A 14867-nucleotide genomic window follows, 5' to 3' on the forward strand; every position below is an offset into this window, starting at 1 on the left:
AACAGTACGCGCGCACACATTAAAGGGAACTGCTTCGGGCTGAAGTTATTTACGGTAGTGTTTACAAATAAGCAAGTATTTACTATGATTCACAATACTAAGGTCAATGCCTAACGCATTTTTAAATAGAATCTAACACTTCAAGTCATTTTTATAGTGTAAAAAGCATCCGTACAAAAACAATTTTCGTGTAGAAATCAGTTTAGATAATTTCTGCATTTTTTGGACTTACCAATACTTCACCAGTGCGGTTACTTGGAGAGGGTTCACCTGATCTGGATAAATTTTTCGACATAGGGAATAAATAGCATCGAGTCCTGCCGGAGTTGGCGGAAAAAGCTCCATTGGCAACCGATACCTCGCACCACTTAACTCGCTCATTCCACTTTTGGAACTAACTCGAGCACACCACTTCCACTGCCAATAGTTCGTACGTTTCACGCAAGGTGTCACTGGCTGGTTGGAGATGCAGTCCAAATCAGCATACTTATATTTAACAATAAATTGACGCCACAGTTAGAATCAATAATAGAAAAATAAATCGTTACAAATTTATTCTGGTCGAAATATCAATTTGTATCGGTGTGACCTCCTTTCTGAACTTTTGGTTCGGAAGCTCAATACATTGACTGCTTGTGAATCAGCCGGGTTGGGTTGGATGAAGTGTGGGAGGAGGAATTGTAACAGAGATGGAACCTTACGATGTTATAGTCAACCAGCCAGTTGTCATTGATAATGTAAGTTTGATTTAGTAAAACACGTTCCTTACTTTCCTGAATAAATGTTGTATTAATACCATCAATACAATATTTTGTGTTATGGAACGCCATATTTAAGAAACACTGTGACCACTAAAGTGTCTACATTGTTTACTGCGATTGTTCTAGTAAAATAAACAGCAAATAGTTTTGCTGCATCGCCATAGAGATTGCAACGATATTGTGTGCGGAAGCATACCTTTGAATTCCTTATCAATAATTGTGAGGTGGCCAATATCATTCTAATACTCCCAAAAATAACTATCACATCACATGTCATTTCGATGAAGTTTTTGCCTCCACGAAGTCACAACAGCCAGAAGCCGCACAAAACACACATATTGAATAGTTACAAGGCAGTTGATTGTTAAAAGTAAATAAATAATTGCGAGAGATACTCGATCATTTAACCAGTGTGTTAAGTGTCCCGCGTCCGTTCTCTGGAGGTTATGAAGATAAACGAACGTGGTTTAGGATTTGAACATACAGTTAGAAGGAATAGATGAACTGAAGCCCTGTATTCGTGTACATGGTTTTGCATAAAATACACATATCTGATACAAGCATTTCTTTCTCTGGCAACGCAGCTAAGACCTTAACAGTATTTAGGCAAAAGGTCATTAACAGTATCATGTAAAGTTAATAGCAAAACATCTTACAGAATTCTCTTAAGGAATCTGGGAATTCTTACGCTTACGAGTTAATACATTGATGCCCAAATGGTATTTGTAGTTAATTGTAGTAGTGAATTTAGGATGAACTGTAAAATTCACAGCCACAATACTAGATGTAAAAATCATGTTCATCTAGAGATCGGGTTCAGAAAACTTTGTTTTGTTGCAAATGTCTGTAAGATAATGCCAGCAGACATCAGATAGGAAATTGTAAATAGCAAAATAATAAAACCTACTTGTAGGGAACCAAATTAATCACTTCAATAATTTATCGCAGTATTTCTGTATTTGGATGTAAAGTCTGGTTAAAACTAACAGGCTTCGACTTTCCCAGAATATAGTGACAGAGCATGTTCTGTGTAAAGTTACAAATTATCTTAGTTTGATTCATTATGGAGAAACAACAGCTGAACAGTGTAAGAGGAATTGCAGTCCCCCCCACTCTTCCAATTATCTTTATCTAGATTAAGTCTTGTATAACCATCATCATTAGTAGATGAGTACTAGTTTTAATTTGTTGTTAGGCTAGTACACCAACACATATAGGAAGTATCCTTTCCTTCATGATGGAATTCGTGCAATGTGATGATGTGCGAACAAATGAATTATCACAGGACAAGTATCGTAAGTAATTCCTACTGTGCAGAAATAGCGGTATTCAGACTAAGGAACTATTGGGTTGATTACTTCAAGTGCAAAGGTTGATAAGTAAGGATTGTAATTGTTAAGTGAAAGTAAACTCTTAGAAGAATGGAAACAAATATGAGGGGGTTGTATCTAATCATTCGACCTGAGACTTGTTATGATTCCTTGGAAAATGTGTCAACCGTGAATTTTTTAAGTTTTTAGCTGCTCTTGGAATATTCTTTTAAGTAAATAAGAATAAATATTATCCATCTTTTTCAAATGAATGTCAACAGATTACACAGTTTTATGTTGGAGATAGCATGTTTGTGCCCTAAAGCACGTTTGCAATTTATGATTAATTGAATGCGACCCTTTTTGAAGAACAACTTTTTGTTGTGTTTATGGAAAGCTTTAGTGGTAAGTGTCCATCCCTTGACTGGAAGAAATAATTGAGGTATAAATGTAATGCTTTCGGTGGCAAGATTCTATGTACATATGTTAAAAAATAATATTGAGAAACATTTTATCGGATAAGAACAAAAAAAAATTGATTCTGAGTTTTTCATTTATGTGTGGGTTGTTTTTTATACGTAAGCTATCTAACAGAGCAATGTGCTTAAAGACAGCAAACAGTCCGTGTAATATTCGTTAATAAGAAAAGGTGCAAGACTCTGAGCCGTTTAATAAGTTTTAACTGAGCATGAAGAATTATGGTGTCCAAATGACCTACATCAATGTAGGTAGAACGTTGTATTGTAGAAGCATCAACTCTGTGAAAGTGGGTAATGTATTGTAGGAGAAATTCCAAATTAGCAAAGGGGTTTGACAGAATTTTCCACTGGCTCCTCTGTTTAAAATATAACTGGAAGTAGTACTGAAGACATGGAGAAGTAAATCCAGTCTCGTGGGAATGTCTCACGTACTTGCCAAAGACAAAGTGATAAATGCCAAAGATGGTGAGAACACTAGTTATTTATGTACTAAATAAGCTGTTTGAAGAACATGACAAGTGGGATTTAAAAACACATACAGAAATCTGAGTGGGTAGTGACAAACAAAATGATTTATATGCTGAGAATTTTAGTATTAAATGTTGTTCTTTTAAGTATATAGGCATAACTGAACCTGTAAAAGATAAGTATCTGAGAAATCCATATAACATTGAAAAGTACCCTGCAACACATATTTTGATGTGTCTTGATTTAAATATGGACACTTGCGATCCAGTTTCAAGGAATTTTGTTCTTCTAGTTGTGTGTGAAATTTGATCATTCCTCTGTATTTATCAATGATAGTTTTTCTTATCACATTGTGTTTCATATTGATGAATAATTATTGTTTTTTTAAGCATATACAGCTCGTCTGTTGATGTATATCTTGTTCAAAGTATCAATAAATGTATTAAATTTGATATTGTTGCCATTTTGCTGGTGTAAATGGCTATAGTACACTAAAACAAATAAAATAAAAACTTTTCCATAATTACAGACTGATCTGCAGCATAGCCAGAGGTCTAGGTTAAGTTGGGAAGTGACAATTCAGTTGAGTTGGTGACACCAACAAGTGTGAATGCAAAGTAAAGGTTGCTTTATCCAATTGATCTGTAGTGTAGCCTTATTCTACGTTTATGCCACATTTAACATACCTTTATTTATAAAAACACAACTACAAATTGCATTCAGAATAACAGTATTGGGCAAATCTCTGACAAGTATTTTGATGCGTATGGCAAATAAAATGAAAAAATGCAGGGTTGACAGCACCATAGAACTCTTCCCAGCTTAAATACACAACATTCATCACTATCTGCGAAAAAATTGCTCATATGTCTTTCTGGGAAGAAGAATGTCCGAGAGGAGAAAAGAGAGAGAGAGAGAGACTGATTTTATAAGGCTTGCCAAAAATAGACATGGAAAGATGCCCCAGAATCCTTATCAAATATGAACTGGATAAATTCATGATCAATTAATTGTGATAAATCCACAAAAGAAAAAAAAGTGATGTGAAACAAAACAATTACCATTCAGGGAAAGCCATTATGTAAAATCAAACAGTGGAAAGTCCAAATTGACATATCACTAATATTATGAAAAGGATAAATGGCTACTCACTAGAGCTGCAGACAGGCACAATCAAAAGATTGTTACACATTGAACTTTCAACCAAATCCTTCTTCCAAAAGGAACACACACAGGCAAGCACACCGTACACACACAAGACCACTTCCAGGTGGAAAGCAAATGTGTTGTGTCGATTGGAAGCAGCAATCTGGAGTTGGGTGGGGATGGTGGGAGAAGGGATGTGTGTTTGCAAGGGGGGGGGGGGGGGGGGGGGAGAAGTGAGCACTCCCTGGTGGAGTGTGCAGGGGCAAGGTACAAGGTAGTGGCAGGACAATGTTGACAGGCGCACAATAAGTGTGAGTGGACATGACTTAGGAGGAGGTGAAAGGACAGGTGTGGATACTGGTACTGTTGGTGCAGGCTGCGTGCACAGTAGGTTAGAGGCCTGGACGATTTCGGGAGCAAAGAATGTGTTGTAAAGATAACTCCCATTTGTGCATTTCAGAAAAGCTGGTGGTGCAGGGGAGGATTGAGATGGCCTCGTTTGTGAAGCAGCCATTGAAATCAAGCTTCTTATGTTCAGCTTGTGCCACAGGGTGATACATTTTGGTGGCCACAGTTTGATGGTGGCGATTCATCTTGATGGACAGCTAGTTGATAGTCACTGCTACCGTTGCAGCAATTTGAGCAGTGCTGGTATAACATATTGCTGCTTTTACAGGTGGCCCGACCTCTGATGGATTAGGTTAAGTCTGTGACAAGACTGGAATAGGAAGTGCTGGGTGGGTTGAATTGGGAGTGGCATAGGAATGGACTAACATGTTTTGGAGAGTGGGTGGGTAATGGAACACCACTTTAGGAGGGGTGGGAAACAGGCTGGCATAGGAAGATGCCTTGCTGGTGCCCATGGCTGTACTGCAGATTTGTTAGTATACTTTTCCTTCAGAGGAAAAGTAATTATGTATTATGATAAAGTTATTGAGGTAGATGAGGAATAAAGTAGTTGGTTTGGAGTCCGAAGGATGTGGGGAGAGAGAGTGTCCAAGAGCAGCAAGACAATTGTCATGGTGGATGTTGGTGTGTAGGGAAGTGACATCAACAGTGATGCAAAGGATGCAGGAGGTTAAGGGATAGATATGGTGAAGAGTTGTTGAAGGAAATGGTTGGTATCTTTTGACTTGGGAGACTAGATTTTGGGTAGTTGGTTGGCAGAGTTTGCTCAGTAAGGGCTGAAATTCTTTCAGTGGGAACTCAGTAACTAGCTACAATGGGGTGTGCAGGATTGTGGAGTTTGTAGATCTCAAAAGGCATGTATGTTATGGTTGCCCGTGGGGTGAGGAAGAAAACAGATTTAGGGGAGAGACTCTGGGAAATGCCTAAGGCTTTAAGCTGGAATTGGAGGTTATGTTGAACTTCTGAGATGGGGTCTCTGTGGCAGAGTTAATAGGTGGAGGAGTCAGGCAATTGGCTTTTCTGTTTTGACACTGTGTATTCCTTTCCTTTGTGAAAGGTTGGTGTCCTTAGTAGGAAACCTGGGGAAGGATGGTGAGGTCAAGTTGGAGGTAAGGAATTATTTGAAGGTGACCACAGGCTGGTTAGCGGTAGGGGGTAGTGTCATGGTTGGATGGTGGAGAGGCAGGTTCAGTGTTGAGATTTGGTTGGCTTTGAGTGGAGGGATTGGTGGCAAAGAAATGTTTCCATTGCAGGGATTGAGAAAAGGAGATTAGTTCTTTGAGAAGTCCAACATGGTTATATTTGGATGTAGGGCAGTAGGTGAGACTGTTTTCTTTTATGTAGACAGATGACAATCGCAAGTTTTACTCATACAATTACTGGTTTCAGCGTAATTAGTCATCTTCTGATCTAGAGTTGCAGCATAAGAAGACTTATATTGTTTTTCTATGGTTAAATAAAGGATAATGGGTGCCATTTGGGTTGTACTTTGTTGTAATCAATAAATGTTGTTGTTATTTTGTTATTTCTATTGCTAGATGCTTATTTACAGGGCTCTGGAGTCATCAAAGCAGGATTTGCAGGAGATCACATTCCAAAATGTCGGTTTCCAAACTAGTAAGTCAGTTCCAATATTTTTTTCGTTATACAGAAGGATATGTTCACATAATATTACATTATCATCATTGATATTATATTTTTTTGATAAGTTCTTAATGTTTGAGAGTGTTTGTTGAATGTAGGAAGGATGCTCAGAAATTAAGTCCCATTTTGGAGAAAAAAAACTCTTAAAACATTCTTTCAAATCAAAATTTATTTTTACAAGAAACCGCATTTTTTGCTTAATCATCGCTGTAAAAGCACCTTCCAAAATCACACTTAAAGGTCAAGAACAAGTGGAAGATGCGAGACCAGGGCTCCACAGTGGGTGATGAAACTACTCCCAACCGAATTGTTGAATAACAGCGGAATGGGGTTGTTTATTGCGTGGTGGGACAGACGGGGCATTCTGTTTGTTGAGTTCCTTCCCAGAGATGCAACCATCAGTTTGGTGTAGTACTATGAAACACTGAGAAAACTTCAACGCGCATTTCAGAAGAATAGGTTTGGATCACTGTGTCAAGGCATTGTGGTACATTATGACAACTCATGTCCCCATTCTGCTGGTGTCGTTCAAAACCGTGTTCACCAGTTCAGTAGGGAGTAGTTCAATCAACCGTGGTACATCCCTGATCTTGCACCATCTGTCCACCATTTGTTCTCGAATTTGAGGCATTATTTTGGGGAAAGGCACTTTGACAGTGATGAATATGCGAAAAATGATATTCAGCAGTGGCTGTATTTTTATTTGGTGTCTTTTATGAAGAGGGCAGAGAAAAGTTGCTTTCCCTCTATGACAACTGTCTGAACAATGCTTGCAACTGTGTAGAAAAATAATTTAAGAAGTGGTCTTTCTTGTAAAAATAAATTTTGGTTTGAAAAAAGTGTTTTTTATGAGTTTTTCCAAAATGGTACTTGCTTTCCAGAGATGTCTCACAGACAATAACAGCAAGGGAGAGAAATTGTTGAAGGCTTTATAAGCAGCATTTTTTCAGTCTAGTGGCACATTGCATGACAGTAAGATTTAAGCTGAACAGTATTTTCACCAAAACTTTGTTGAAGTAAATATTGTTACTCTATTGATCAAATTAATTATGTATTAATATAACAGGGGGAAACATTCCACGTGGGAAAAATTATATATAAAAACAAAGATGAGGTGACTTACCGAACGAAAGCACTGGCAGGTCGATAGACACACAAACAAACACAAACATACACACAAAATTCAAGCTTTCGCAACAAACTGTTGCCTCATCAGGAAAGAGGGAAGGAGAGGGGAAGACGAATGGAAGTGGGTTTTAAGGGAGAGGGTAAGGAGTCATTCCAATCCCGGGAGCGGAAAGACTTACCTTAGGGGGAAAAAAGGACAGGTATACACTCGCACACGCACATATCCATCCACACATACAGACACAAGCAGACATCCTCTTCCTTTTCCACTTCCTCTTTCCATTTTCCTCTTTCTTATTTTCCTCTTTCTGTTTTTGCCAGTAGTTTCACTTTGTATTCACCTTCTCCTTTTTACCGTAATCTGCTATACTATTTTATCCCGCCTATATATATACTCAACAATACGTAACCCACTTCCAAACCATAACCAAAAAATTTTTTTGCCGCTTTCAGCACTACCGCCGCTATAATATCCACCGTTTCTAGTTCACAAACAGCTCCTTTCACCTTTTAAACAACCATTTCGGCCAGTTCTAATAACTTTCGCTTTATTTCCATTTCCGTTTTTCCCACATCACCGATCATTTTTAGCCGCTTCCCACAGGTTTTAACGCCATTATTTCTTCGTCAGACAATTGTTAGCCTCATTTTCATAATCTGCCACCACAATACCACTCCTTTTAATATACTACACGCAGTTTTTTCGAAATTTTCCCGAATTTCTCCGTCCTTTAACGTGTTTTGGCCGCAACACAACCACCTAACCGGTCTTTAAATATGTCTGCTTGTGTCTGTATGTGTGGATGGATATGTGCGTGTGTGCGAGTGTATACCTGTCCTTTTTTCCCCCTAAGGTAAGTCTTTCCGCTCCCGGGATTGGAATGACTCCTTACCCTCTCCCTTAAAACCCACTTCCATTCGTCTTCCCCTCTCCTTCCCTCTTTCCTGATGAGGCAACAGTTTGTTGCGAAAGCTTGAATTTTGTGTGTATGTTTGTGTTTGTTTGTGTGTCTATCGACCTGCCAGCGCTTTTGTTCGGTAAGTCACCTCATCTTTGTTTTTATATATAATTTTTCCCACGTGGAATGTTTCCTTCCATTATATATATATATATATATATATATACACGAGAAAGCGCTGGTAATAGACACAATAAGAAACACACACACAAATTTCAAGCTTTCGCAACCCAAGGTTGCTTCATCAGGAAGTAGGGAAAGACGAAAGGATGTGGGTTTTAAGGGAGAGGGTAAGGAGTCATTCCAATCCCGGGAGTGGAAAGACTTACTTAGCGGGAAAAAATGACAGGTATACACTCACGCGCACACACACACACACACACACACACACACACACACACACACACATCTGCACATATACAGACACAGGCAGACATATGTAAATGCAAAGAGGTTGGGCAGAGATGTCAGTCGAGGCGGAATTACAGAGGCAAAGATGTTGTTGAATGACAGGTGATGTACAAGGGGCGGCAACTTGAAATTAGCAGAGGTTGAGGCCTGGTGGGTAACGGGAAGAGAGAATATATTGAAGGGCAAGTTCCCATCTCCGGAGTTCTGATAGGTTGGTGTCAGTGGGAAGTATCCAGATAACCCGGACGGTGTAACACTGTGCCAAGATGTGCTGGCCGTGCACCAAGGCATGTTTAGCCGCAGGGTGATCCTCATTACCAACAAACACTGTCTGCATGTGTCCGTTCATGCGGATGGACAGTTTGTTGCTGGTCATTCCCACATAGAAGGCTTCACAGTGTAGGCATGTCAGTTGGTAAATCACGTGGGTGCTTTCACACGTGGCTCTGCCTTTGATCATGTACAACTTCCGGGTTACAGGACTGGAGTAGGTGGTGGTGGGAGGGTGCATGGGACAGGTTTTACACCGGGGATGGTTTCAAGGGTAGGAGCCAGAGGGTAGGGAAGGTGGTTTGGGGATTTCATAGGGATGAACCAAGAGTTTACAAAGGTAACACATCTTGGCACAGTGTTACACCGTCCGGGTTATCTGGATACTTCCCACTATCAGAACTCTGGAGATGGGAACTTGCCCTTCAATATATTCTCTCTTCCCGCTACCCACCAGGCCTCAACTTCAAATTTCAAGTTGCCGCCCCTCGTACATCACCTGTCATTCAACAACATCTTTGCCTCTGTACTTCCACCTCGACTGACATCTCTGCCCAACCTCTTTGCATTTGCATATGTCTGCCTGTGTCTGTATATGTGCGGATGGATATGTATGTGCGTGCGAGTGTATACCTGTCCTTTTTCCCCCTAAGGTAAGTCTTTCCGCTCCCGGGATTGGAAAGACTCCTTACCCTCTCCCTTAAAACCCGCATCCTTTTGTCTTTCCCTCACCTTCCCTCTTTCCTGATGAAGCAACCTTGGGTTGTGAAAGCTTGAAATTTGTGTGTGTGTGTTTCTTATTGTGTCTATCTACCAGCGCTTTCTCATTTGGTAAGTTACAGCATCTTTGTTTTTTATATATAATTATGTATTAATAAACAGAAATGACAAAATTGCACTTGCCCACAATTTTCTATTTGATATGTGGCACGTAAACATGTAACACTACAGGGACTATCTCTTTCTGTTAAATCTCAAGCCATGATACAGTTTCTTGATCTGCCGTGATTTGTTTCAGATTGAAAGAAAGTCTCGCTCACAATAATTTTACACCGTTATTTAGAAAATTTTTAATATACAAATTTTTAAGGCTTTTTGCCAGATTAAAAGATCTCACTAAGATAATATAACATAATTAAAAAAAAAATTCTATTAGGACCATTAACAATTATACTTTACCAAAGTTTCTCTTAAGAAAGACAGTGTTAGATTTAGTGTTGTTATGTAGCTGTTTTGCTTGTCTATGTACTTTTAGTGCAATATAACTCATAGCTTGCATTTTACAGAATTTTGAGAGATGTCCAGTAGTGTGATGAAGCAGTGTATGGTCCTTCCATTAATATTTGTATTGTGCTTTTTCATGTAGTATTGGACGTCCAAAGCATATCCGCGTTATGGCTGGAGCACTTGAAGCTGACTTGTTTGTAGGACCTAAAGCTGAAGAGCACAGGGGATTGTTAAGCATAAGGTATCCAATGGAACATGGAATTGTTTCTGATTGGAACGATATGGAAAGGATTTGGCAATATATCTACAGTAAAGATCAGCTTAATACATTTGCTGAAGAGGTAGAGAAGTCTTCATAAAATTATGTGGTTCTGTGTGTTTACTGTTTCTTAATTAGGTATTATTGCCGTAATTGTTTTTCTTGCAGCATCCTGTGCTGTTAACGGAGGCACCACTAAATCCTAGGCGTAACAGAGAGAAGGCAGCAGAAATATTTTTTGAAACATTTAATGTTCCAGCATTATTTGTTTCAATGCAGGCTGTGCTTAGTTTGTAAGTATGCCCAGTGAAACATTAACATGAAATAAAATTGAATCTGCTATGTTGAGTACTATATACAACCTCACTAGACAAAAAAGTTATCTTTTCTTGTAAGCTTGTAATACTTCTGTAAACCTCAGTGACAACTGTGATTCACTGGGGAATAAATTGACAAGCTTCTGATCGTACACTATCTAATTGTTGGAGCACTTGCATAGTGTGTCCACATTGTGTGCATATTGCCTCCTGTTGTCCGTCTTTCAATAAAAGTAGTTCACAATGCTACACACTTGGAAGAATGAGACGGGCACTGTGCTGTATGACATCCTTGGGAACTCATTAATGCTATGCAGATCTTGAAGCATATACCTGCCATTTTCCATCTCATTCTTTGCCCTCTGCAGGAGACTGAAGTTTCTAGTATCTGCATGATAGTAATTTTTTGTCCAGTGAGCTTGTAAATACTTACTAGCTGGTTCTCAAGTAAATTTTTTCGAGCAGCTTATAGCATCCCTGGCAAAAAAGGTGAAACACCAAGAAGGGGAGGAGGAAACTTAACACTTTACAGATTGAGAAGGTATGTGATGTTATTTCAGTGAGTAAAAATTTACAAAGACCTTGACAGTATGAGCCCAATTATCAGTATGATGTTGCACCCCTCTGGCCTCGATGCATACATTGACTCAGTTGGGTAATGTGTCATAGAGCCATGTGATATCTTTGACCAGGAGAAGAACATGATTTGCATAAAAAATACCGGGTACCATATGTTCTCCATGTGAAGAGTGGCTAGCTGTGTGTGTGTGTCCCTTCCATTGTTATCTGTGCAAGTCTTTTATTACTTTTGAATAGCTAGGTTATGATGTTCTCACGTCATTTTCAAAATATAGAAGGGTTGAATACTCATGGTTGGTTGAAATAAAAGTTCAACATGCACTGAATTAATTTGTTGAAGGGAGGGCGATGGTTCAAACCTGTGTCTGGCCATCCTGATTTAGGTTTTCCATGATTTCTCTAAACTGCTTCAGGTAAATGCCAGGATAGTTCCTGTGAAAGGGCATGACTGACTTCCTACCCCATCCTTCCCTAATCCGACGAGACTGATGACCTCGCTGTTTGGTCCCCTTCCCCAAATTAGCCAACCGTTTATTGAGCGTATGCAAAGGATGTTGTCCTCATGGCTACTTGATGTTCAAGTTGCATTAAAAATTCTTCCATGGAGATTCAGAAAGTAGACAACTAAAATTTCCTAACAATTCAGAGAGTTGCTCCCCCTGTGCTTCATTTATCCCTCAGTCCCTTTAATCCTCTCATTAACTGCACAAACTATCTTTTCGTTACACAATACAGGCTGATCTCAGTGTTTGTAATTATCAGGAGACTTGTGGTACAGTTCGGCTACAACTTTACTGCCTAATAAAATCTTTAAAACTGAACTCTAAAACTGTTATCTCCTACTTTAAGCTCAAAACAGATACCTGCTGCAGTTAATTGTGGCACCTACTTTTGTCATTCATCCCATAACAAGTATAAAATTCACTCAGATCTGGGTTCACTAAACATGCTTGTATAAGGAGGCTGTTTGTGTTGTTACCCCTGGATGATAATTATATGAAATATTTGTCAGGATTTGTAAGCAGTGGGATCTCTGAGGTACAGAATACACTAACACCGAGAAGTAACTTTAAACAGTTTATTAACAAAAGACTGATTATAAAACACACATGCTACGTGCACCCATCATCAGTGTGTCTGACACCCTAACACTGGCTAATTACGGTCATATCTAAAGGCTCCATAGCGAGCTAAGAAAAAGAGACATATTTGCCCCCAAGGCCGTGCTAGTTATATGGCGTGCTGTGGACGCCCAGTGGCTTACTCTCCTGCAGCGGACAGCAGCCGGACGAGCATCTACTGACCAAGTAAATTGTCGGCATTCCAAGATAGGTCATCTGGTGAGCGCGTGTTATGTACTGTATGACTACGTGCAACCCGTAGACCCTTACATCACTCTCCCCAGAGAAAAAGAGCAACTACAGGTAGCTCAAAACAACCTCCTGGGTGTTATGAATTTATTTTGCCATTCGTGGCATCAGAATGCATCCCAACATGTATTTCATTTGCAGACACAGTAACGTTCAGTACAGAGAAGCAAGCTTTCAGGATGATAGTTTCATACATGACAAATGCTGTTGACAAAAGACAAATTAATAAAAGCAATAAAAACACAATACTGACAATCAAGTATGCGTTAACATTATTGGATGAATCGAAGTTCCTAATACTATTTGCTGCTTCAATGAAGTTTAACTCATTATTGGAAGAAATTACATTTTCATGGATATCCTTAATTAAATCATTGTCTTCAGAAAAACCTGATACGGAATGCTTTCCATATGTATGAATCATTGTAATAAACAGATAACATTCTCGTTAATGGCAAATGTCCAGTGGCATGAAATGTAGTTGGCAATACACTAGGCATATCAAATAAATGATAAATCACAATGTGTGGCATTCAAGATTAATTCACTGTTATTCAGTTTGAGTGTAAAGGGTAGCTCAGGTGTATCATAATTGCTACATGTAAATGTGACATCTAGGGTGGAGTTAAATGAGAAAATTATAACTTCAAAACATCGTTTAATATATGGATGATAAAGACATGTTAAAATTCTAGGGCAATCATCTCTTGGGGGATGATTCATAAGCAGTTCTTTCTCACAGCTGTACACTCTGCTATCTTAGAATACTGCCAGTTCATGGCAAATTAACTTATGACTATGTTTACACATATGCAAATCGTTTTCATTTAGGGACAAAAAATATCTTTGATCCTTGCTGATCAGTAGATAATCATTTAGTACGTACTTTACATGAATACCTGCCCGTCTCCACTTCACAGGGTACTACTTTCTAAGGCTGTTCTTAAGTTAAGGGCATCAATTGTAATATTTGGTAAACTATTAGTAATTCTTAATTATCAAATGTAGACCCTACCTGCATTTTGGCTGGGATTCAGTGACTATACCAAGATTTCCAAAATTGTATAATTACCCTTAACAGAACGAATTAGATCAATTTGCTTCTTTACAGAATTGAACTGTTCCTGGGTTTCACTCAGATTGTACTTCAGAACAAGTTTTGCATTACTTGTTGAAACTACCCTGTCTGATTGTGGTTCAAAAAAGACGCCTGTACTCTGTGGTACTATTACTATAGCATTAGTAGAATATGCTGTCATAGCAAACATTAGAATAAAAATGGACATGGTTAATTAGTTCTGGTAACATGTGTAGTAAAAGGTTTAGCTTCACTTGTGCACCCTTTGTAATAGCTTCAATACTAAATTTTCACAACACATTCACATAAGCACATGGCTGAAATAAACACATGCATTGCACTCTCACACACTACACACACTTATGCAGATTGTAGGGGTGTCTGGAACAGGATCACTCAGAATGTGGCGATGCCTCAGCCTCGAAGTCTGGACTGCGACCTTGTGTTTCTCGCTTCCTGGGTTTGAGAACAGCAGGTCTGCTTCTCGGTCAGTCCTCGTCGTCTTGCGATGCTACAGGAAATCTACCCAGAAATGACTTTACACAATTGACATGAATGACAATAGAACGAAAGGGCAGTTGGAGATTAAGAGTGACTGGCAACAACACCTTTCAAGATTGGATATGATCCTTTCCAAAACTTCTTAAACTTTTTGTCTTGACTCTTCTTTAACACCACGTTGCTCAGATACACAGTATCTCCAACTCGATACTGTGACACTGATGCTTGGTGGTCGCATGCTTCCTTTAGTTTGTGTGCTAGATACCTAGTGTGTTCATTGCTGATTCTGGCAGTCGATCGTGCAAGGTCCAAAGGTGATTGCATTCTTCTTCTGTAGGCGATATCATATGGACTTAGGCCGTTGAGCTGTGCATTTTGGCATTGTAACAACTTACCAAGTACAGTAAACAGACATCCCAATTGTCATGTCTGCTGCCCCCATAATGGCTAACCATTTTAATAATTGTTCTGTGGACTCGCTAAACTCTTCCATTTCCTTCAGAGTGTGCTGGAGTAGTCCTTAACTGAGTTATTTGTATGAACTTACAAGTA

General features: G+C 39.1%; 2 protein-coding genes across 2 annotated transcripts in view; one reads left to right on the plus strand and one right to left on the minus strand.

The window, feature by feature from the left end:
• LOC124616265 (suppressor of fused homolog) overlaps positions 1-421 on the minus strand; it is a 136402-nt gene extending 135981 nt beyond the window's left edge. The window contains 1 exon segment of the mRNA XM_047144572.1: positions 233-421. Within this exon segment, the coding sequence (XP_047000528.1) occupies positions 233-381 (149 nt within the window). The 5' untranslated portion in view covers positions 382-421.
• A 210-nt stretch (positions 422-631) lies between these two features.
• The window catches only part of LOC124616277 (actin-related protein 1), a 72947-nt gene continuing 58711 nt past the window's right edge, over positions 632-14867 (plus strand). The window contains exons 1-4 of the mRNA XM_047144583.1: positions 632-737; positions 6125-6189; positions 10351-10552; positions 10639-10763. Of these exons, the coding sequence (XP_047000539.1) occupies positions 690-737; positions 6125-6189; positions 10351-10552; positions 10639-10763 (440 nt within the window). The 5' untranslated portion in view covers positions 632-689. The remainder of the gene's footprint in view (positions 738-6124; positions 6190-10350; positions 10553-10638; positions 10764-14867) is intronic.

The sequence above is a fragment of the Schistocerca americana genome, chromosome 1 (genome assembly GCF_021461395.2).
Source record: "Schistocerca americana isolate TAMUIC-IGC-003095 chromosome 1, iqSchAmer2.1, whole genome shotgun sequence".
Taxonomy (NCBI): domain Eukaryota; kingdom Metazoa; phylum Arthropoda; class Insecta; order Orthoptera; family Acrididae; genus Schistocerca; species Schistocerca americana.